The sequence below is a fragment of the Lupinus angustifolius genome, unplaced genomic scaffold, assembly GCF_001865875.1.
Source record: "Lupinus angustifolius cultivar Tanjil unplaced genomic scaffold, LupAngTanjil_v1.0 Scaffold_39_88, whole genome shotgun sequence".
Lineage (NCBI taxonomy): Eukaryota > Viridiplantae > Streptophyta > Magnoliopsida > Fabales > Fabaceae > Lupinus > Lupinus angustifolius.
In genome coordinates this window covers 3,905-26,218 of record NW_017721144.1, presented here as the reverse complement: position 1 = coordinate 26,218, position 22,314 = coordinate 3,905, and the positions used below count along the sequence as shown (strand labels likewise).

General features: G+C 32.9%; 1 protein-coding gene across 2 annotated transcripts; it reads left to right on the top strand.

The window, feature by feature from the left end:
* The first annotated feature begins 611 nt into the window (after nt 1–611).
* Nucleotides 612–15,402, top strand: LOC109338721 (profilin-1-like). 2 transcript variants are annotated; one of them, XM_019576012.1, is made up of 4 exons: nt 612–624; nt 12,801–12,947; nt 13,754–13,891; nt 14,994–15,402. In XM_019576012.1, the coding sequence occupies exons 2-4, from the start codon at nt 12,825–12,827 to the stop codon at nt 15,126–15,128; spliced, it is 396 nt and encodes a 131-aa protein (XP_019431557.1). In that variant the 5' UTR covers nt 612–624; nt 12,801–12,824; the 3' UTR covers nt 15,129–15,402. The 2 variants fall into 2 exon arrangements, with proteins under 2 accessions (XP_019431557.1, XP_019431556.1); XM_019576011.1 differs by lacking the exon at nt 612–624 and having other exon boundaries at nt 12,709–12,947.
* Nucleotides 15,403–22,314: the final 6,912 nt, after the last annotated feature.

The following is a 22,314-nucleotide window of genomic DNA, read 5'->3' as shown; positions in this document are numbered from 1 at the left end:
TAATTTCCTCAAAAAACCTTTGGTGCCAATTGTAAGACTGAGATGGCAACTAAGAGGGGGTGAATTAGTTGTTTAAAAACTATGACAGATTTTTATAAAAAATTCAAGAGTTAATAGCAACGGAAAAGTTATACGAAAAATATCAAGTAAATTTAATGAGTTAAGGGAGAAGAGAGTACATAGAGATTTTATATTGGTTCACCTTCTTGTCCACTGAAGGTTACGTCCATTACTCTTGCAGCACAAGAGATTTCTTCACTAGATATTAAGAGTAGCAATTACAATTTATCACCCCGAGATTTCCTTGTACCTTAATCACTCTCTAATACATATATCACTCTTTGGAAAACACCATTTTCAAATGACTCTATCCCCTTTCTTATCACACCCTTGTGAAAGAAAGTAATTCAATACTTTGAATGAAGAAAACGTAAACTATGGCAAGGATTGCCTTTACAATATTTGAAACTATAAACTCTTGCAATCCAATACCTCTTTGTATACTTTAGTACTAAAGCTCATAAGTTTTGAATAACTTGAAACAACACTTAAGGCAACTTCAGAAAATATGCTCTAAAATTTATGAACAAGTTGCAAGAAGTGTAGAGCAAATATTTCAGAAAAGTATAGATTTTGGAAGTGAGTTATATATTATGAAATATGAGTTTCAATGCATTTATATATACTTTTCGATCAGCCATAACACCTCTATGAAAAGGTAGGAATTGATTGGAAAAACCATTTCGTTTGGGTTGAACGTTGTGTGGTTTGAATTTGAAAACGGGTGCAACAACTCTGTATAATCGATTACCTAGTTGATGTAATCGATTACCCAATCATTTTGTCCAACTGAGTAATTGATTTTGACAGGCTATAATCGATTACTCACAGGTTGCAATCGATTACCCAACTGTTTTGTCCAACAGAGTAATTGTTTATAGTGTTGTGTAATCGGTTACTCAAAATGTGTAATCGATTACCCTGATCAATTTTTGTTGGATAACTTGTTTCTCACTCATGTAACCTGTTACTTAGTTCTAGTAACCTGTTACTTAGTTCTAGTAACATGTTACTTAGTCACAGTAACATGTTACTTAGTCACAGTAACATGTTACTTAGATATAATAACATGTTACACAGTATTTTGAAAATTATTTTCATTTTGAAAATACTTTTGAGCATTACTACAAATTGATATTTAGAGTATAAGGATAGAAATACCTAAAGACTAAGATTCTAAATTCTTGAAGCTTTGTCTTCATATGTATTCTTCATTTTCTTTTTTTATATGATGTTGGTGTCTTCATTAAAATCGTGCAAGGTCAAGAGTAAGATCTTCTTCACAAAAAGGTAAAGAGAGAAATATTATTTAATTGAAATATATTGTGATGTATCATTAATCATAAACGGTGGGTTGTTGTATATAAAAGTCTGAATAATCTTTGGAGAGGCCAATACTACATAAATATTATGAGATGTGTACAAAATAAGTCAATGCTTTAGATTTTAAAATGAAATTTAATCTAATTTTAAAAAAAATATATTATGTTCTTTTTCTGGAGAGCTTAGAATCATTGATTAATCTTCTTCATTTCTTACTCTCATTCCCTCTTCTTCTCGAGATATGGCCCTTGCTTTTTTAAAAGTCTCATTTTTTTCTTCTCTCTTAGCCATTGTTGGTAATGTTCCAAAGAAGTTCATTTCTTCTATGAGCTTTGTTCTCTCTAATTCACATTCTTCTTCTTCGCTAACCCTTTCAAAGGAAGGAGGAAGAGAGAACTTGACGAGAGTATCTGTTTCAAATGTGTCAGCACCACTCACTATTGTGATATTTGAACCCTTTGAAGAGATTAAGAAAGATGTCCAGTTAACCGAGCATATGTAGAATTACAATATTAGGGATTGAATTACAAATTTAGCTTCAAAGGTGATGGAAGTGGCTAAGGTGTCAAAGAAGAATCAATGATGTGAAGGGATGGTGATGTGACAGTGCAATAGCAACTATCCTTATGGAGGTAGGCAATGGTGAAGGGTTTCCACTAGGGGTGTTCGCGGTCCATTTGGATTGGTTTTTATGAAAAAAATCATATGATCCAAACGCGTAATTAGTATGCAGTCCAGTTCGGTCCATTTATATTAAGATGTCCGATCCAATCCGATCCAAATATTATATGTGGTTTCGGTCCAGTTTGGATCAGTCTTTTTTTTAGATATTAACATATAAATCCTTTCAATTTCAGCCTACAACACCAACATGGCAGCAACCAGAATAATGAAGAAAAGATTGATTCTTTTAGTAGTGAGATTAGAAACATCAATATAGTCTAATGATCCAATCATTTTTAACAATTCCATGATACAATCAATCAAAAAACAAAAACAAAAACAGAAACGCAACAACAAAAAGTAAACAACAATAGGGATTTAGGGTGTGGACAAAGGTGTGGTGAAGGAGGGTGTGGACAGAGGCGTGGTGAAGGAGGGCGTGGACATGGGCATGGTGGAAGAGAGCATGGGCAGAGGCGTGGATGAGGGTGTGGAGAGAAAATTGAGGAATGAGGAATTAGGGATTATGCAGTGCCACTGCCTATCTCGAATACTTTAGTAAAAATTAGGAGTTACACTTAACAATATCGGTATGGTTTGGATTCCAAACGTGAAACCGAAGACCGGACCGGATCGATCGGTCCTTAAAAAATAAATCTAATACGATCTAAATACATTCGGTTTTTGCGATTTCGGTCTACTTTGGATCGATTTGTGGTTTTTGTTTTGGACCAGTCTGGATTTGAACACCCCTAGTTTCCACCTTACTTGATCTATGGACTGAGATCGTGTATGTTGAATGTTGTCCCATTGTCCTTGGTCTATATTGTTTCATTGCTACTTTGCTTGTTTATTTTATTTTATTTTGACAATTTAAATTTTATTTTAAAATCTAAACTATTGATTTATTTTTAATCACATGTCATAATCCTCATATAATATTAGTCTCTCCAATATTGAAGTTGGTTTAGAATCTGATGTTTGAAAAAAGGAACCTTGGAATTAATGGCACATCACCATTTTCATATGAAGAAACTAATCCTTAATATAATCATTGAAATAAATAAATGATTAAGATAAATAATAAAAAACATTAATTTTAAATTTTTTATAAGAGTAAATACTCATTTTGATCCCTCATGTTTTTCAACCTTACCAAGTCAGTCCTTAATTAATTTAAATTATCAAATTAGTCCCGAACAATTTCAATATGGATCCATGTTAGTCTTTCTGTCTATTCCTATCAGTTAACATTAGCAGTTTGGTCTATGTAGATCGTTAACGGTTGACTTGGTGTGACATCTTCTATCCACATTGGTGAGTCTGACACATCACTGGATAACGTATAATTTTTTTTTACAAAAATTATTTTTCAAAACGACGTCGTTTTGGTTACTTGTTTTTAAAAAAAATAAACTCAATACGACGTCATTTTGAATTACGTTTTCTACAAAAATTTAAATTTCGGTTTTTTCTTTCAGCTACCATCTCTCACTCACTCCATCACCATACTTGAATCTCACTTCTCTCAAACCTTCTTCTCCCCCTCTAAAGCTTCTAATTTTATATCTTGTCTATGACCGAACAACAAAATCATAACAACATCTTCAAGGAGAAATTAAAATCAAAATCATAAGGTGAATGAGAACATCATAGATAACTCTATCCAAATTTAGGAAAATTAAGCCTTTAGGAGTATCCTTATTGCCATTTGGTCCCTCACTTTCAGAGGTGGTTCTTCACAAAAGCAGGGTGGAGGCAATTGTCCCCCTGAATTTTATTTAAGAAATTTAACATATTTTTTTGAAAACTTTTTTAATATATTAACTTCGCATAATTTAATAAAAATTTAGTTTATCCTACAAGTGGGTATTTAAATTAAAACATAATTTATCAATTTTGGACAATACATATAATTGATAAACAATTTTGTTATTCTGTTCATGTTGTAATATAGAGCCACACAACATTGTAGGCTTGTAATAACAACTAAAAATATCAATATTGCACAATTGAGAGTGCCTTTTTTACATATGTTTTTGTTACCACAAAATTTGTTACATAATTCTCATCATCACTCATGACTCATATATATATAGTGTTTGTAAGTTATTTTATGCTACATATCTTATTTCCTCAATTGGTAATTTAATATTGAGGTATCATTATTCCATATTGGAGTATACATTGTCTATATCTTATGAATTTATGGTATAACGTATATTGATACAATTAATATGAATTTCTTACTCACAATGTGATGTTTTATATTGAAAAATAAAATAACAGAAAATTTTATCTTTGATTTAATCATCAATGAATTTATGTCTTTAAAATAACGAAAAACGACACTTTAAATTATTGTATATTTTTTAAGAGAATAAAATATTTCCTTGTTACCAAAAGATAACTTATCTTCTTAAATTCGTACATTATTTGACATGTGTTTTGTTTTTTATTTTATAATATATTTAGAATGAAACTGCTTGAAGAAAGAGAAATATGACATATGTCAAACATTATGTGGATACAAGGAGATAAGTTATATTTTGATATAAAGAAATACTTTATTTAGAATTAATATATTACACTAAAACTTTGAAACAATTATATATATTTATTTATGTTTTATTGTTAATCAATTAATTTTAATTATAAATCGTAATTAAATACTATTTCCCCCTATAAAAGATCTGCCACTACTCACTTCCGCTTATGTTCATATTTGTATCCTTGCTTTCAACTTCTTTAACAGTGCTATTGTTAGGATGATTATACTATTTGATTACTTTGGACTAAGTATGCAGAAGATAGACTAAGAAATTTTAAGAAATAATTCTGGACAAAATTCATCATAGAGAATTCATCATTCATTCACCATTAGTAAAACAAAGTTCAGAAAGATAAAGATGATATGGACCGTACAAGTGGCCAGATCTTACAATAACAATAACTGAAAAGTAAGATATTTTGAGAGGAGATTTACTCCTCTAAATAGTCTTTCATCCAGGAGGGCTTTCTTGCATCTCTTTTGGGCCTTTCTACATATTGGGCCCTAACATTGTCCACCTCATCAAGCACAACCTTGTCCTCAAGGTTATAAGAATGGGTCCCTGGATTGGGAAAGCCCATGTTGGGGCAGTCCAGCAATGCTCCGCTGGAATTGGCACGTGTTGTACGTGTTGAGAGTGATGGGCGGGAATTTGAATTGGACGAGCCATTGAATGGTAGGGGAAAAGCTGGGCCAAACCATGTGGTTGGTGGAGAAGAGGCTAGCGGAATGTCCTTTGATGGATCCAACAGTGATGAGTGAAAACGCGTGGGAACTGTGTCATTAGAGCCTAGGGACCTGTGTGCTTTAATCACAAAGGTTGGATTGCGCACCGTGCAGAGATCCGACGGTCCTTGTTGAAAGTGATCCAGAGCATCCAACGGTGTATTTTGAGATGGCATGAATTCATTTAACTCATTAATATGAGTTGGCAACCCCAACGGTTCCAAAGGAGGGCCCTTGGATTGTAGTGTGTCAATACAAATGGACGGTTCAACAACGTCCGTGGTGGGGCCCGCAAAATGAAGTGGTTCAGAAGGTTTTGAAAAGGTATTGAGAACACCTTTGCCTTTAATCTCTTGAGTGAGAACCGTGTTAGCTCTCTATTCCAAGTGAGGCCTTTGGTCAAAGAAAATTCTCCCCTCTGGTTCAACTCTCTCTTGGTTGAGTGACCCCCTATGTTCATCTTCGTCATCTCTAAACATCGAATGAGGTAAGGGAATAAACTGAGTGTGTGGATCTCCATGAAACCTCCAGAGTAAAGAAACGTGAAAAACAGGGTGGACCCTTGCTGTTGTCGGTAGTGAGAGTTCATAGGCTACCATCCCTAATCGACGAATGACCTGATACGGACCGAAATATTTCGGGTTGAGTTTATGAGAAACTCGGCGAGCCAAGGTCACTTGGTGGTATGGCTGAAGCTTGAGAAGTACCCAATCACCCACAGAAAAGGTAATGTCTTTTCTTCATGTTTGTGTTTGTGTAACCATTCTTTGTTGAGCACAAGTGAGATGTTGTTTTAACACTGTGAGCATTTGTGCATGCTGTTTTAAGTTATTCGGTATGGACGACGTGGAGGAGGTGTGGGTCGAGTAGTGTTTGAGGGAAGGAGGAGGTCGTCCATACAAAGCTTCGAAAGGAGAAATTCTTGTAGGTGAATGACGGTTCGTGTTGTACCAATATTCTACTAGGGGGAGGTGACGAAACCAACTGGTCGGTTGAGTACCACTGAAACATCGAAGATATGTTTGTAAACAACTATTGACTACCTCTATTTGGCCGTCAGTTTGAGGGTGGTACGCTGAGCTAAAACACAAGGTGGTGCCAAGGCGCCGAAAAAATTCCTTCCAAAAAGCACTAAGAAATATCCTATCAAGATCGGAAACAATGGAACGGGGAACCCCATGGAGCTGAACTATTTCAGTTAAGAACTGGTTGGCCAAGGATTCAGCGTTGAACTTGGAAGGAAGCCCCACAAAATGAGCATATTTTGTTAGGCGATCCACAATCACCCAAATAACTGTGTGGCCATGAGATGACAGTATGTGAGTGATAAAATCCATCGATAAATCATCCCAAACATTTTCAGGTATTTTCAACGGCTGTAATAACCCGTTTTGTTTTGCAGGAACATATTTATTATATTGGCAAATGGTGCATCTCCGGATAAAGTCTCTAGTTTGTTTGTAGAGCCCTGGCTAGTAACACGAGGAGGCAAGGCGTCCCAAGGTGGGTTTAAGGCCAGAGTGACCCGTAGCAGGTGCCGAATGGAATTCTGTAATCAGGGTTTCTTGAAGTCCCTGGATATCAGGTATGAATATCCTTTGCTCATAAAGCATTAAACCATTGGAAAAACAGAATTTGTGTTGCATAGTGAGATTTGAATTGGCTTTGTTTATGAATTGTAGGCCCTCTGGATTAGTATAGAACTGGCTGATCTGATCCAGAACTGAAGGGAGTGGGGAAGACAGGGAGGAAAAACTCGCCACCTCTTCAACTTGACAGTGGGACAAAGCATCGGCCACCCGATTCAAGGTACCAGTTTGATATTTTATTTCATACTGAAAACCAATAAGTTTAGTGGCCCACTTTTGTTGTTCTGGTGTGTGTAATGCCTGTGTCATTAGGTGTTTGAGACTTTGTTGCTCTGTTAATATGCAAAATTTTCTGCCAATGAGATATTGACGCCAATTTTTTACTGCTTCTGTCACAGCAAACATTTCTCGGACGTAGGCAGAGGCGTGTTGCATGCGGGAGGACATTTTTTTGATGAAAAATGCTAGAGGGTGTCCATTATGGGACAATACCGCGCTGATGGCAACAACCGATGCATCAGTTTCAACTTCAAAGGGTTGGGAAAAGTCTGGAAGGCGCAATACTGGCGTATTTATCATTGCTGTTTTTAAGTTTGTAAAGGCTAATTGAGCCTCTGGACCCCATGTAAAATTATGTTGTTTGAGTAATCCGGTGAGAGGAGCGGCAGATGTGGCGTAGCTTTTAACAAATTTATGATAGAAGCCGGTGAGCCCAAAAAATCCTCTGAGTGTCGTGAGGGAACGTGGCAGTGGCCAATCGAGCATAGCTTGAATTTTATCGGGATCAGGTTGTACCCCACCATCTATAATAATGTGTCCCAAATAACTCACAGAGGCAACCCCAAAAACACACTTGGATAATTTAGCATAAAAGTGATTAGAAACCAAAAGGTCTAACACAATATGTAAATGGTGTAAATGAGATTCCAAGTCTGAACTATAGATAAGAATATCATTAAAAAAACTGAAAAGTAGATGGGGCATTAGTAAGCCCAAACGACATCACCAAAAACTCTTAATGCCCATCGAATGTGCGGAAGGTTGTCTTATGAGTGTCTACCGGATGCACTCTGATCTGATGATAGCCGGATCGTAAATCAATTTTAGAAAAGATGGTAGCATTGCCCAGTTCATCCAATAACTCATCAATAGTGGGAATGGGAAAACGATCTGGTATGGTCACTGAATTGAGGGTGCGATAATCGACGCAAAACCTCCAAGTCCCATCTTTCTTCCTTACTAACAACACAGGAGAGGAAAAGGGACTGGTGTTGGGAGTAACAATTCCCGTACTAAGCATCTTCTTGAGCATGGAGGTCATAACCTCCTTTTGAGAATAGGGGTAACGGTAAGGCTTAATATTAAATGGTGTAGAGTTGGGAAGTAATGAAATAGAGTGGTCATGAGATCTGTGTGGGGGTAGGGAAGAGGGGGTAGAGAATATGGAGTCATAGGAGTTTAGCAATGTCTGAATTTTTGGGTCTGGGTATGTGAGGAGGTAGAAATGTCTGTGGGTAGGATATAAATAGCAAGGTAAGTGGCTATGCTGTCTGTGTGGAAAAGTCTAGTGAATTGGTGAAAAGTTGATGGTTGTAAGTTATAGGAGCATTCTTCGGTGAGAATTATAGTGGAGTCCCCCACAGTGAATTGTATTGATGGGACAACAAAATCGAAGATAACTGGACCTAGAGTATGGAGCCATTCAATACCCAAAACAACATCAACACCTTTGATCGGAAGTAAATAAAAGGGAATAATGAATTCCTGATTTTGTAATGTAATTGGGGTGTCATTACACAGACCCGTACAATAGATGTGAGCGTCATTACCCACCATGATCGGAAAATTAGTTGTTTGTGTGATGGGCAAGTGTAAAAAACTAGCAATCCGGGGTTGGAGAATGTTGTGTGAACTACCTGTATCCACCAGAACAGTCACTTGATGCACACGAATAGAACCACCAAATTTTAGAGTTTTAGGGGATAACTGACCACCCAAAGCCTGATCAGAAATATGAAAATGTAGTACGTCCTCAACTTCTGGACTTGTGGAAGATGGGGTCTGGAGTAGATCATGGTCAACCATAGGGAGTGGGGTTGGTTCCCAAAACTGTGCAGTGTCATCATCCAACATCAATAGAAATTTTTTTGGTTGGCAACGGTGGCCTAGGAGAAATTTTTCATCACAATTGTAACAAAGTCCCTGAGCACGACGTTCCTGCATTTGCGCCGTGGTTAAACGATGTATGGGAAGGGAGGGGTTGGACATGGGTGTTGGCAGTGAGGGAGTGGGTCTAGAAAAATTGGGTGGTTGTGGGAATTTAGTCGGCTTGGATAACCATGACCAACATCCAGTAATTTGGCATCCACCAACTTAGCTAAACCCAAGGCTTTCGAAATTGTTTGAGGGCGTAAAATGGCCAATTCCCGTCTAATTTCATTAGCGAATCCAGACAGAAAACATATAAGAATTATCTCAGGGGATAGGCCCCAAATTCGGTTACATAGTTTTTCAAATCTATGTTGATACTCTGCCACGGTCCCCATCTGCCTGAGTTTAAATAGTTCAGTCTGATGATTTGTGTAAGTAGATGGGCCGAAATGGGTTTTCAAAGCCTTGGTAAAGGAATGCCAATCTGAAAGTTGGGAGTTGTGAAACATCCGTTGGAACCAATTAAGAGCTTCCCCTTGCATGTAGAAGGAAATCATAGGGAGACGTTGATCAGGGTGGACCATATATAGTTGAAAAAACTGTTCAGCCTGGAAAATCCAACTAAGAGGTTCCGAACCATCCAAGGGAATAAGCTGGAGTTTAGGTGGTCGTGGTGGAGGGGAAGGGTGGGGTTGGGGGCGTGGTACGTGGGAATGTGTTGGGGTGGTGGGGTGAAATGGACGTTGGGTTGTGGATGTGGTTAGGTAGGAATATTGGGCGTGAGGTGAGAGGATGAGGTTTGGAAGGGAGAGCCGTGGGGGGGGGGTATGGGGGGTAGGATGCGGAGGTCAGTGAGTTTATCAGTGATGGTGTGTAGGACAATGGTGATGGTAGCATGTCTTACATCTTGTTGTTCCTGGTTTTCTTTTAATTGCTCAATGAGAAGTTGGGTGATGGAGTCATCTGGTTCTTTGAGAGTTAATGAAAGCACCAAATTGATAGGATGATTATACTATTTGATTACTTTGGACTAAGTATGCAGAAGATAGACTAAGAAATTCTAAGAAATAATTCTGGACAAAATTCCTCATAGGGAGTTCATCATTCATTCACCATTAATAAAGCAAAGTTCAGAAAGATAAAAATGATTTAGACCGTACAAGTGGTCAGATCTTACAATAACAATAACTGAAAAGTAAGATATTTTGAGAGGGGTTTTACTCCTCTACATAATCTTCATCCAGGAGGAATTTCTTGCATCTCTTTTGGGCCTTTCTACATATTGGGCCCTAACAGCTACCTCCTCGAGCAAAATGATCTTGAGTTGGTACTCTTTGGTATGCACCACTTCCTTTTTTGAACAAACACTCAATAAGTATCATTACTACCATTACAAAAACAAAGATGTATACCATTCTAATGTTAAATGTTCTATTCAAAGCTCTCAGCAGTGAAGGGTCACTAGTTCTTTTCTATGTAGTTCTTCCTTCTCTTAGAAATTTAGTGATTAGAGTTGCCTGATCCTTCCCATCAATGCTTTCTGAACCAACAACCTGTAAATTATTAGAAAGTTTTGTTTGCTTCCAAAATTGTGAAAATTAAAATGAAATGTAAGCAACAATTTGAAGTTAATAAAACTTGATGAAAAAGTCCATGTTATCATAATATATCGTCAGGGAAACTTTGACCAAGTGCATGATCACTAATGCACAAGTAAATGAGCACAACAATAACACACTGTATGAATAAGAAACTTTGATAAAAACACCAATAACAAGTGTGGAAATAGACACTGTTGACCTGGGTTTATAGGATAATGGCACTCCGAAATCTAATTGTTGTGAATATCGTTCATATCGATACCTGGTTATTATCGATAGAAAAAACACCAATAAAGTAAACGTTGATTAAAATTTTGAGATTAAAAAAAGGAATATACATATTGATGACCCCAGAAAGAAAATTATTAAAGTTGTGAGGAAGAGTCCATTGAAGATGTTATTATGATGTTGTTGTTGGGTTTTGGAGAAGATATAAAGTTGGAAGCTTTAGAGAGAGATGGGAAGGTTTTAGAGAAATGGGTTCAAGAATGGTGATTGAGGGAATGAGAGAAGATACTTTTTTTTTTTTGGGTAGCAAGGGTATTTTTTTACTTTTTTTTATAAGAAATTAATTTTTTTCGAATTTTGTGACTATCTCTCCCACAAATCAAACATTTAATATTGAGGATCCAGTAAACTTACACTACTAAATCTCAATAAGTATTTTCTTTTTAAAATAAACTAATCCAAAACACTGTGATTTTAGGTTTACTTTTTTTTAAAAACAATCTCATTTTTTCAAAAAAAAATTGTAATTTTTTTTACATATCATCCGATTAATGGTCCAACACATTTTGGAGCGCTGTGTCAGATTTGCCAACATGAACAAGAAATGTCATATCAAGTTAGTAATTAACGGTTCACATAAACCAAGTTATTAACATTAACTGACGAGCATAGAGAGAATGATTATTGTAAGTCCATGTTAAAATTATTGGGGACAAAATTAATAATTTAAATTTATTAGACTAGTTAAGATTAAAAAAATTTCATTCAACCCCTTAAAGTATAGAGCATGACATTAAAGTAAATTTCATCCAACCCTTGATACAAAAACTAACTTATTTATAACTATGTCGAGTTTATTGTTATATAGCTCTTTTATATATTATTCATTATCATTGATAAACATAAGTTGATAATAAAAGCACGATCACACTTAAATGAAGCCAAAGGAAAAGCGAAAAGTATTAGAAGTGACATTGAAATACAACCTTTATAATTTGTTTTCGTGGAAAAAATGTCATGCTCTATACTCTTAGATTATTAATTTATTATTCAAAAATGAACAATTAAGATTAATAGATAAAGAATTATAAAATGATAATATTGATATTTACCTTTCTCCTTCCACCACCAGTGGTCTGCACATTGCTCCGATTATTGCCATCGGCTCTCCATCCTCGTCGTCGCTATCAACACACCAACCCTGTAATTATAATCACAATTATCTAATCTATATTAAAAGTTTGAAATTTTATAAGATGATTATTATTGACCGAATTTAATGAATGAGATCATGCCAACAATGAAGAGTGAATATTGAATAATTTATCTTATTCCTTATTTTTTGATCTTATCTTTAAAACTTTTATGTTAAAAATATTTGTTGGAACTTGAAAGGTTAACTATGTTAATTATACTATTGTTTATATTGTGCTTATTTTTTGATTGAAAATATACTTATTTTAACTTGTACACCATTCTTGAAATATAATAAAATATAAAAAATCAGAATACGATAAATAATGACTTATAAAAAATAATGCTAATATTTATGAAATTTTACGATGACAATGTGTGAAAATTAGACCGGTACATTAAAAAGAAAAATCAATCCGCTGAGTTCTAGCATTTTCCTTCTCAATATTTAATTATGAGATAATAAAAATAATAATAAACAATTCCTCCTTTTTCTTTTCGCAATATTATTATCTGCCAGCCCGAACCAGCGAAAATAGGGTAATGAAAAGGGCACAACAGTAATTTAAGCCTCCAACACCATCATTTGACGGATATATAGCTCCGTAATATCAACGCTACTCTACATAACATTTAGCACCGCAGCTAAAAGTGATTTTCTCCGCAACCAAACAATCCCAAATTTTCTCGAGAAGAAAATTAAAAAGTTTTCAGATTTTAGCTTAATCTTCATTCAACATGTCTTGGCAAACTTACGTGGATGAACACCTTTTGTGTGACATCGAAGGTAATCAACTCACTTCTGCTGCTATCCTCGGCCAAGACGGTAGCGTTTGGGCCCAAAGCACCAATTTCCCACAGGTTCATAGATCACTCTTCGAAAATCGATTTTTTTATTTATTTAATTGGATCTCTTCATTTTCTTTTATTATTGTTGGATAGTTCATTTTTAGTGATTTTTTCAGATTCATTGGTTGATTGTTTTTTTGTGTTTGGTTTGCATAAATATTTGTTGTTTTTGTATAATTAAAAATTTGTGATGGTGTTTTCATTCAGATGTCGTATTGTCAAAGATCTATGTTGAAAACAGTACCAAGAAAAGATCTATGTTGAAAATAAAATAAATCACTTTTTTTCTGCAGTAAATATTTAAACAAACCAAACATGTCCTAATGAATTATATTCCTATGAAAGGTTTAGATTTTATTTTTTATTTTTGGTAAATTGGTAGCTTAGAATATTTTGTTTAAGAAATTGGAGATGGTGTAACCATGCAAGAAAATTCTAAGCTTTGAGTATGTTTGTGAAGAGAAGGATTGAAATCCAAGTAGAAAAGAAAGCTCAAAATGAATTGTGAATTAAATAGAGGACTTGTGAATTTGGATGCTGTTTCGCTTCATTCAATTTGAGAATAACACATTAACAACAAAATAAGAAGCTCAGTGTTGATGATTATATATGTGAAATTATTGGGATGACGGAATAATTGTTCATGCACTATTTGTATGTACTTCAATGGCAACATGAAAAAGATTTTTATTGTTTAGTTTGATGTGTGATTGATGCATGATATCATATGTCAGATGCTCTGATTAATGTTACTCCTAAGCGATCTGTTTCCATTTTTGTTGATCCTTTCTGATATATACTATATCAACGTTATTTAGTTCAAGCCCGAGGAAATAGCTGCTATAGTGAATGACTTTGCTGAGCCTGGATCACTTGCTCCAACTGGACTATACCTTGGTGGCACAAAATATATGGTTATCCAAGGTGAGCCTGGAGCTGTTATCCGAGGGAAGAAGGTAATGACTGTTCCTGATATTCGCTTGAACTATGAGTTCGTAAATGTGTGGATAATGTAATGATCACAGTAATCTATGATATACCAATTTCCAGTATTTTTCTCTCTTGAATTTTATTTATTAGTTATTAGAATCATGCTTCAGCGCAATGGTAAGTTTTTCGCTCTTAGTAACCAAGAGGTCACATGTTCAAATCCTCGAAATAGCTTTTCCGCTTGCATGGTAAGGCTATGTACATTTACCATCCCCAAACCCTACTAGGTGATATTATGAGAAAAATCTCTTTTTTGAAACCTACACTAATTTGTAATCCATCTGATTTGGAACTTCTGCTTTTTCATGTATCTGTGGATTGATCTAGATCTTTTGTAGCATACTGTCACCTATGAAGCGTGGATACTACAATATCCTTCACGTATCCGCATCTGCATGTATTTGATACTGATAATCTGCGATACTTCAATCGATACATTTCCATTGAGTATTGAAATTATTTTTTAATAAATAAATTATAAATTCAATACTTTTCGGATACTGTACGATACTCTTAAAATGTTCTTTCCTCTCTAGATACCTGAACTTCCACATGGAATAATTTTAAGAGAGAAAATACATCACACAATCAATCAAATAGAAGAGAAAAAGATAGCATTTAATCTATCCAATGATCGCATTCGTATTGGTGCTTCATAGACTATCACTACAGCTCTCTACAACAGTGGTCAATCTTATATGAGATTGGTCAATACCCAAAAGGATTATCTGGTGATAATTGGTCAATTTGGCATAAGATTGGTCAATTTTCTGGCTGCATAGATCTGTAGAGAATGTATGCTATGGAGGATCCAAGTTAGTCTGTGCATTGCATATCAATATGCTAACATATACTCAGACTTACATAGAAACCTTTGTGCATACTCAGATTGATGTAAAATGTTCCTTAAATTTTAAGCTTGATATCTCTCTTCCGAATTTTAATTCAACGGTGAAAACTTGAACATATATCAGATGGGTTTCTTGCTCAATATCTTGTGCAGATATTTTCTTCATGCTTATTATGCTCATTATTAGTTGTAATATGAACCTTTCCTCCTATTATCAGGGTCCCGGAGGTGTTACTGTCAAGAAGACCAATCTGGCGTTGATCATTGGCGTTTACGATGAACCAATGACTCCTGGTCAGTGCAATGTGGTAGTTGAAAGGCTTGGAGATTATCTCGTTGATCAGGGTCTCTGATCCTTTTGGTTATGTCTTGTTATGGTGCATATTTCATTGGCTTCTTTACAAGGATTTTGTGTCGACTCTTAATGGGAATGCTTGATTTCAGTGTAATAACGGTATGAGTATCTAAAGTCATGTGGCAAAGAAGTGTTTGGTGCTTGAGAAATGATGACTATCTATGTTTGTTACTTTTTTAGTGGGGTACATGTATACATTACAATGGTTTTAAACTTAAATGCTATGGTTTAATGGTTGGCATATCTATAAAAACTTCGCAGATTCTTATCTACCTGGCAGAGAAGCCTTCATATTTATTTATACCTTCAACAGGCTCCAATTTTTTTCTTTTCTAATGCAAATTATTTTCTTCTAACCTGTCTCGCCTGGTTTTTAGTACCTTTTTTTCGTATATCAATATTCGTAGAAATCCCTAGTATCATTAGTTGTATAAAACATATGATGATAATTTATCCAAGTGAACTTGCTCCAAATCGGTAGCTGTAAGGATGATGGTGGCATGTCAGGTGTAAAAGCTAAACTTCCAAACAAGATACTAGATCCAAGACTTTTTCTGGCTGATTCAATAGGAAAGCTCCCTTATTAAGGAAAAGATATATTTGAGAAAGGGACTAGTGTGGAAAAGCTGGTCGAAGGAGTAGCTAAGGATGGTCAACATCGAAGGCATTTAATTCGCTGCTAAGAAGTGAAAGACAAGTGTGGTGCACTTCTTTAAATGATAAAAGCTCAAGATCACATCAGTTGATGAGGCTGACGATACAAAGCAGCCTTGGGGAACGTCCAGGACACATGAAGTCTTGCATAGCCTTTTAGTAGATCTTGTTGGAAGTGAACACATCTCTCAAGAAAATACAAGTGGTTCAAGATGACACTTACAATAATAATCAGGAACCTAAGCATTGGTATTGGGCTAGTAAATCTTCCATGAGAGGAGCTTATTTCTGGATTGGAACTTGGAAGCTATACTGAATCTAGTAAATGAGTCTTTTTGAGTTTTTCCTACCATCAATTATTTCTATTATATTCTTACCCCTCTTACGTACATAACAAACATCACAGTGTGTTTTATAATGATGAAGCTTCATTTCTATTATACTTCTTACCCCTCTCACGTACTTTTGACCAAGAAGGTCACCAAAAGTCATTGGTCTTAAATATTCAATCATCTTTTTAACATCAATTCAATAGAAGTCTTCTGGTATTTTGGTCAAAATTTATGACAAAAAATATAACTAAGTGATTGAGAATCCAATCACATTAGGATTGAGGTTCCGATCCATTCTTCATTTTTTCATCGTTAATGGATGGTTTGTTTTTGTCGATGGTGGTTAAGCTTATATAACTTCTGCCATGGATTGTTAAGTATTGAATAATTTGCTTATGTTTATGGTGGTTAAGTTTAGATAACCATATATGGTTAAACATTGTTTTTATCTTCTTCAATTTCTTTTTGCTAGAGCTTGCGAAGCTCATAATTGAACATTGATCACTCTTCTCTCTTTCAATCAAGTCTCAATATTTGTTTCTTCCTTCAAGATTCAATTATTAAAATCATGCTTCAAATCAAGATTTCAAGCTTAGAACTATAAATATTCATTCACCAACTTGATGGGGTATTGAAGATGTTTTAGAGATTATTTTAAAAGTTGGTTTAGTGGCTAAGAAGTTAGTAGTTAGTTAGATTTATAATTGTTTTGATTTGCAAGCTTTATTTCTCTTTTGTACAAATAAGTCATTATTTACTTCACTTTTTAATTAATGAGAATGATATAGATTTCCAATTTCTAACTGGTCTTGGTGGCTCACTAGACTTTTTGACTTTATAATCACTTTATAGAGTTCTCACTTCCACATTGAGATTTGAACTCATTACCTGTGAGTTAAATCAATTTCTTATGAATTAGACCAACCTTTGTTGACTAAATACTTTTTGTGCACATCAAGGATGTAACACAGCAGATACTCATTCGAGTTACTTTTGCTTCTACAATAAAGTTTTTTCATCCACAATATAAATTAAGGTGTGATGTCATATCTAAGGAACTCAGTTATCTACCAATTGTCCTAAACATTGTTTTGTTGGCCAAAATATTTTTTCTAAGGTTTTGTTTGAGAGTTATGAGGGAAAGAAAAAGAGAGGGATGAGAGGGTAAGGAGGGGAGGAAGGGAAGGAGAAGGGAAGACAGATCTAAGTAAACGCCTCCCTTGTTTGTGAGTATAGAATTTAGATAGGAGATAGATGAAAGGTTAATGTAATACAAAAATACTAGTTTACCCTCCCATTAAAAAATCAATACTATGTTATGTATTATATAATAAACAACAAAAGAACATAAATATAATTAGAAAATATTAATAAAGATAATTAGGTATTTAACCTTGTTTTCTACAAAAAAAAATCTCAATGTAAGGAACTATAAAAATAGATACAAGAAGAGTTTTAAATGGCTTTAGAAACCTTCCAAATATTTCCCTTCTCTTTCATCCAACTCCCAAACAATGAGAGACTTTATGAAATCATCTATTTCTTTTTCTTCCATTCCAAAATCTCACTCCCAAAAAAAAAAGTTATAACCTTTATATTTATTGAATGCTTTATTTGAATCCAGGGAATTAGGATCCATAGAATCTCGGTTAGTTCATTTATTATATACTAGCCTAGCTACTAACTCACTTCTCCAGATTCAATACAGAATAAAATTATGAACCCTTTACTTTAAAATATCTCATAATATACTCTTTTTTATTTCTCTTCACTTATTGTATTCTTTCATTATGATTCCCTTTTCATTAAGTTTCCGCTTCGTCCAACCTTTTAGCGCACAACCACATAATCCCACAAACCATATTTTTCCCTAGCAGTCGAAATTCTCCACACTTTCATTGTTCGAAGTGTATCCTAGTTTTCGTTTTCAATAGATAAGCTTTTATTTTCCTTTTGGTCCATTTCCTCCTGGCACTCATTTTCAACATTATTTTTCGCTTCTGACAGACTAGTGTCAAGAGCAAAAATACACTGTCCACACTGGTCTGTTGAAAAACAAAACTTGGATATAGTTCAATTCCGACACTAACTTAGTGTAAGTGAGAATTTTGAAGATTTTAACTTTCGATAGACTAGTGTCGGAAGCAAAATTATAGTTTTGACATGCTAGTGGATAGTGGGAAGTTTTCAAATTTTATTGTTCAGATTTACTAGGATAGGATGTACAATTTTAATTTCGACACCAGTTTGTAGGAGGTGGAAATCTTGAATTTCTTTCCACTTATGCAATGTGTTGTCAAATTATTTTTAATTTTTTATAGTAGTTTCAATGCATTATTACATGAATATAATATTTATGTATTGTTAGAGTACATATTTATACATAGTTAATACATTTTTTACTATTTATTTGTATTATTTTTTAATGAATCAATAATGATTAAAAATGAATAATAAATTATACAGTAACATTATATATATCCTTACATTTTTTCTCTTATCACATATGATACGAAATTTATTTCTATAATCACTAGTCACGAGTAGTAATGTATTTTTCATAAATTTAATTAAAAATGTCAGGATAATTTGTTAATAAAAATGTTATGGATGTTGCTTCATAAAAGATAATTTCTATGTATTTTATTGTTGATGCAGATTTGTTAACGAATGAGATGATGTTATATGATGTTTTTTTCTTACGTGATCTTTGATTCAAGGACATGAGTTGTCATTTTAGTGACAATCAATATTTTGTATCGTTACAAAATCATTCATACTACTCTAAATTCCTCAATATCATTATTAGTCTAAATTCATCAATATCTTGTATCGTTACATAATTATTCATATTAGTCATTAATATCTTGTAAGTAAGTTTAAAAATTCAGGAGTTAGTATGTTGAATGTTTCGCTTTCATTAACATCAGACATATCTGAACTCACGTATTCCTTTGTAGTGATGTCTTGTACAAATTGCATAATTTTTTAAGTATTATTTTCAAAATAATAATAAAAACAAATTCATTGAAGCATTTGTGATAGATATATCTATCTTCTTCAATGTACATACTTTTTTACATTTTTATTTCCAGAATAATAATAAAAAAAATACATTTATAACAACTTTCATATATAAAATATTGATATACGTTACGCCCAAAAAATATCCATTAAAATCTCTATCAGTCATATTTTGTGTAAAGTGTAAGCACTTATAACTTGAACACAAACAATTGAGATCAATAACATTACACTGATTTTATAGGAAGTTTAACATCAATTTTAGTGTCTCACAGTTAAAACTTATTATTCCAACACAATGTAATTAGATAGTAAGTACACATTTATTTACTTTATTAATCATTCTTGCATTGTTCGTATCTTATTTTCATCATTGTGTTCAAAACCAATAACAAAAATTAATTTATTTTGTGATATAAAAAACATCCAAGTCCTACATCTCCTAATACATTGAGAGCTACAACTCAACTTTATTGATAATACCTCACTCATTAAGCACTTGAATCTCGCATAGATGTTAAACTAAACATCAACATAAATAAATAAGAAAGTAAAATAACATCTGCCTATCAATTTAGTATCTTTCCCTAGATTGTTTGATTTATTACTAATTGACCATTTGTAATTAATAGACAACATAAATCTTATTTTAAGAATATGTATATGTGATTAGATAGGGAAGTACATAGATAGGAAAAGAAAAAACATAAAAAAATATAATCCTAGTATTTACATTTAATAACAATTTACTTATTAGAACAATTATATAGCCAAATATCTTTCGATTCCTAGGAGCGACATTTGTTGGGAGGAGCAGCCACGAACCCGAAAGAGATTAGTTCCTTACCCACAAAGGTGAGGGGATATCCTTGGTAGTATCAAAAACTATAATCCAAGTATCTCAATTGACTTATACAAAAAAAAACCCTCATACTTGGCTAAATGTTTCGTTTGGAAAGTCTTATGTCCTTAATGAACAGTTTTAATTTCATATTATGATTTTCTCAATCATATAGAGGACATTGAAATCTTAGCCGCAAGAATTGTTAAAAAAAGGGAATTGCCAGTAATTTTTATTTATTAAACTAAAGGCATTTATTTAGCTAAAATATAAGTGAGTGTAATTAAAGTGGTTAGAGTGGTTGAGATAAGGCATTCTTGGAATCCTTATGTTTATTTTCTCAATGCCATGAATAATGATGACTGTTGATATATAACGAAGAGGAGGGATCCACTTACTCCAAGAGTAAGTTTTTAAAACTTATTTCTCATCCTAGCCATCAATTCTAGGGAAATTCAATGGTTTGAATTAGTGAGTAGATCTAAACCATTGGATTTCCCTAGAATTAATTGATAGGATGAGGAGTAGAGCAAGTAGACCCCCACTCTATAACGAATATACATTAAATTAATGAACAATGTAAGCAATAAGGTTGAGTATGAAAGGACACTTTACATGAAAAGTAATAGAGAGGGAATCCACTTTATATTTTTAATATACATATTTGACGTAATATTTCCATTGTTTGAATTTAGTTTATTCATTTATGTTATTGAAGTTCAATTTCTACTATTTAGAATAAATATTTATTATGAATTATACATATTTTAGTATTAGTTATTTTACAATTAAACAATAAATCGTTTTAAATTTATATCTATAATGAATATTGCCTAATATTAAGGAATTGAAAATAACCTTGAAATATTCTATTTTTGGTGGTTGATTTTACTTAGAGGATAGAGATAGAAAAAAAAATCTCATTATATTTTATATTATTCTACTTGAAGACAAATGACATGAGGCTTTATAAAGTATTGAGGAACGCATCATTATCACATTAATTAAAAAATCATCCATAAATTTATAATTCAATACTATTTGATTATAAAATAAGATTAATTTCAAAATGCACGTTATTACTATTTGACTCTAAATAACTGAAAACAAATAAAATTAAAAAATTGTTACTATTTTTAATAACTACTAACAAATATTAATAATATAAAATTATTAATATTTTTTGTCTTATATTTCTACTAAACAAAATATATTCATAATGAGCATTGTCTAAAATTAAAAATACTATTTGTTATGAGTTATATATATTTTTCTTATTACTATTTGTATTATATTTGAATTAGTCATTTTTTCTAAAATTAATATTCTATTTTTAGGTGTAAAACATCACATATTTTGTTAGCTAGAAATCTAGTTGGTCACTTTTAGAACTAATAGAGCAAAATTTAAAATATATATACGTATATGTTAAAATTTAAAATATATAGTTGGTCACATATATATATATATATATATATATATATATATATATGTTTTAAAATTTAAAAATTTTGTTGGCTACAATTCTAAGGTTACAATTTTGTTTTTACAATTCTAATTTTATGTAATTATATTATTATACGGTTACAATTATAATCTTATAATGACTTCACTTTAATGTTATAATATAACACATAATATGTATCGACACATAATATATTTTGCTACACTGTAATATTATAATGTAATAATTGCACTGTAATATTTCTTAATCAATATTATTGTAACAGTGAGTTCTACAAATTTGTTATACATAACATTAATTTTTATTAATCAATATCATTATAATGTAATGACTGTATTTTAATATTATATAATGTACTTGCCAATAAGTATTTCCAAACATAGTGAAAATATTAAGCAAATTTGCTCACCACATAAAATTACTCTCTTCAAATAAATGCGAACAATAACATACCTTAAAGTGCATAATTTTAAGTCTTAGAAGATTTGATTTGATTACATGGTATAGAAAAACTGTTCTTTTTAAATTTATTTAACATCTCCCTCTAATTAATCCATAATAGTTTTGGGTAAAAATATTGAATTTACCCTATTTTAAGAAAGTAATTAACCGAAAAAAATCCAATAAATTGCAAAAATAAAAAAGGACTGGCATGGCAAATATTTTTTCCAAAAACATTAAAAAATGGAAACCCACAAATGGAAACGAAGTAAAACTGAATATATTTAAAAAACTTCAGATCATTAGTGACCTCAAACTGGTGTTAAGCCAAAGAAAGTAATAAATGCCCCATTTTAATAAAAATAATACAAAAGATATAAATTGAATACCGAGAAAAAATAATAAACGCTTCATTTTTAACAAAAAA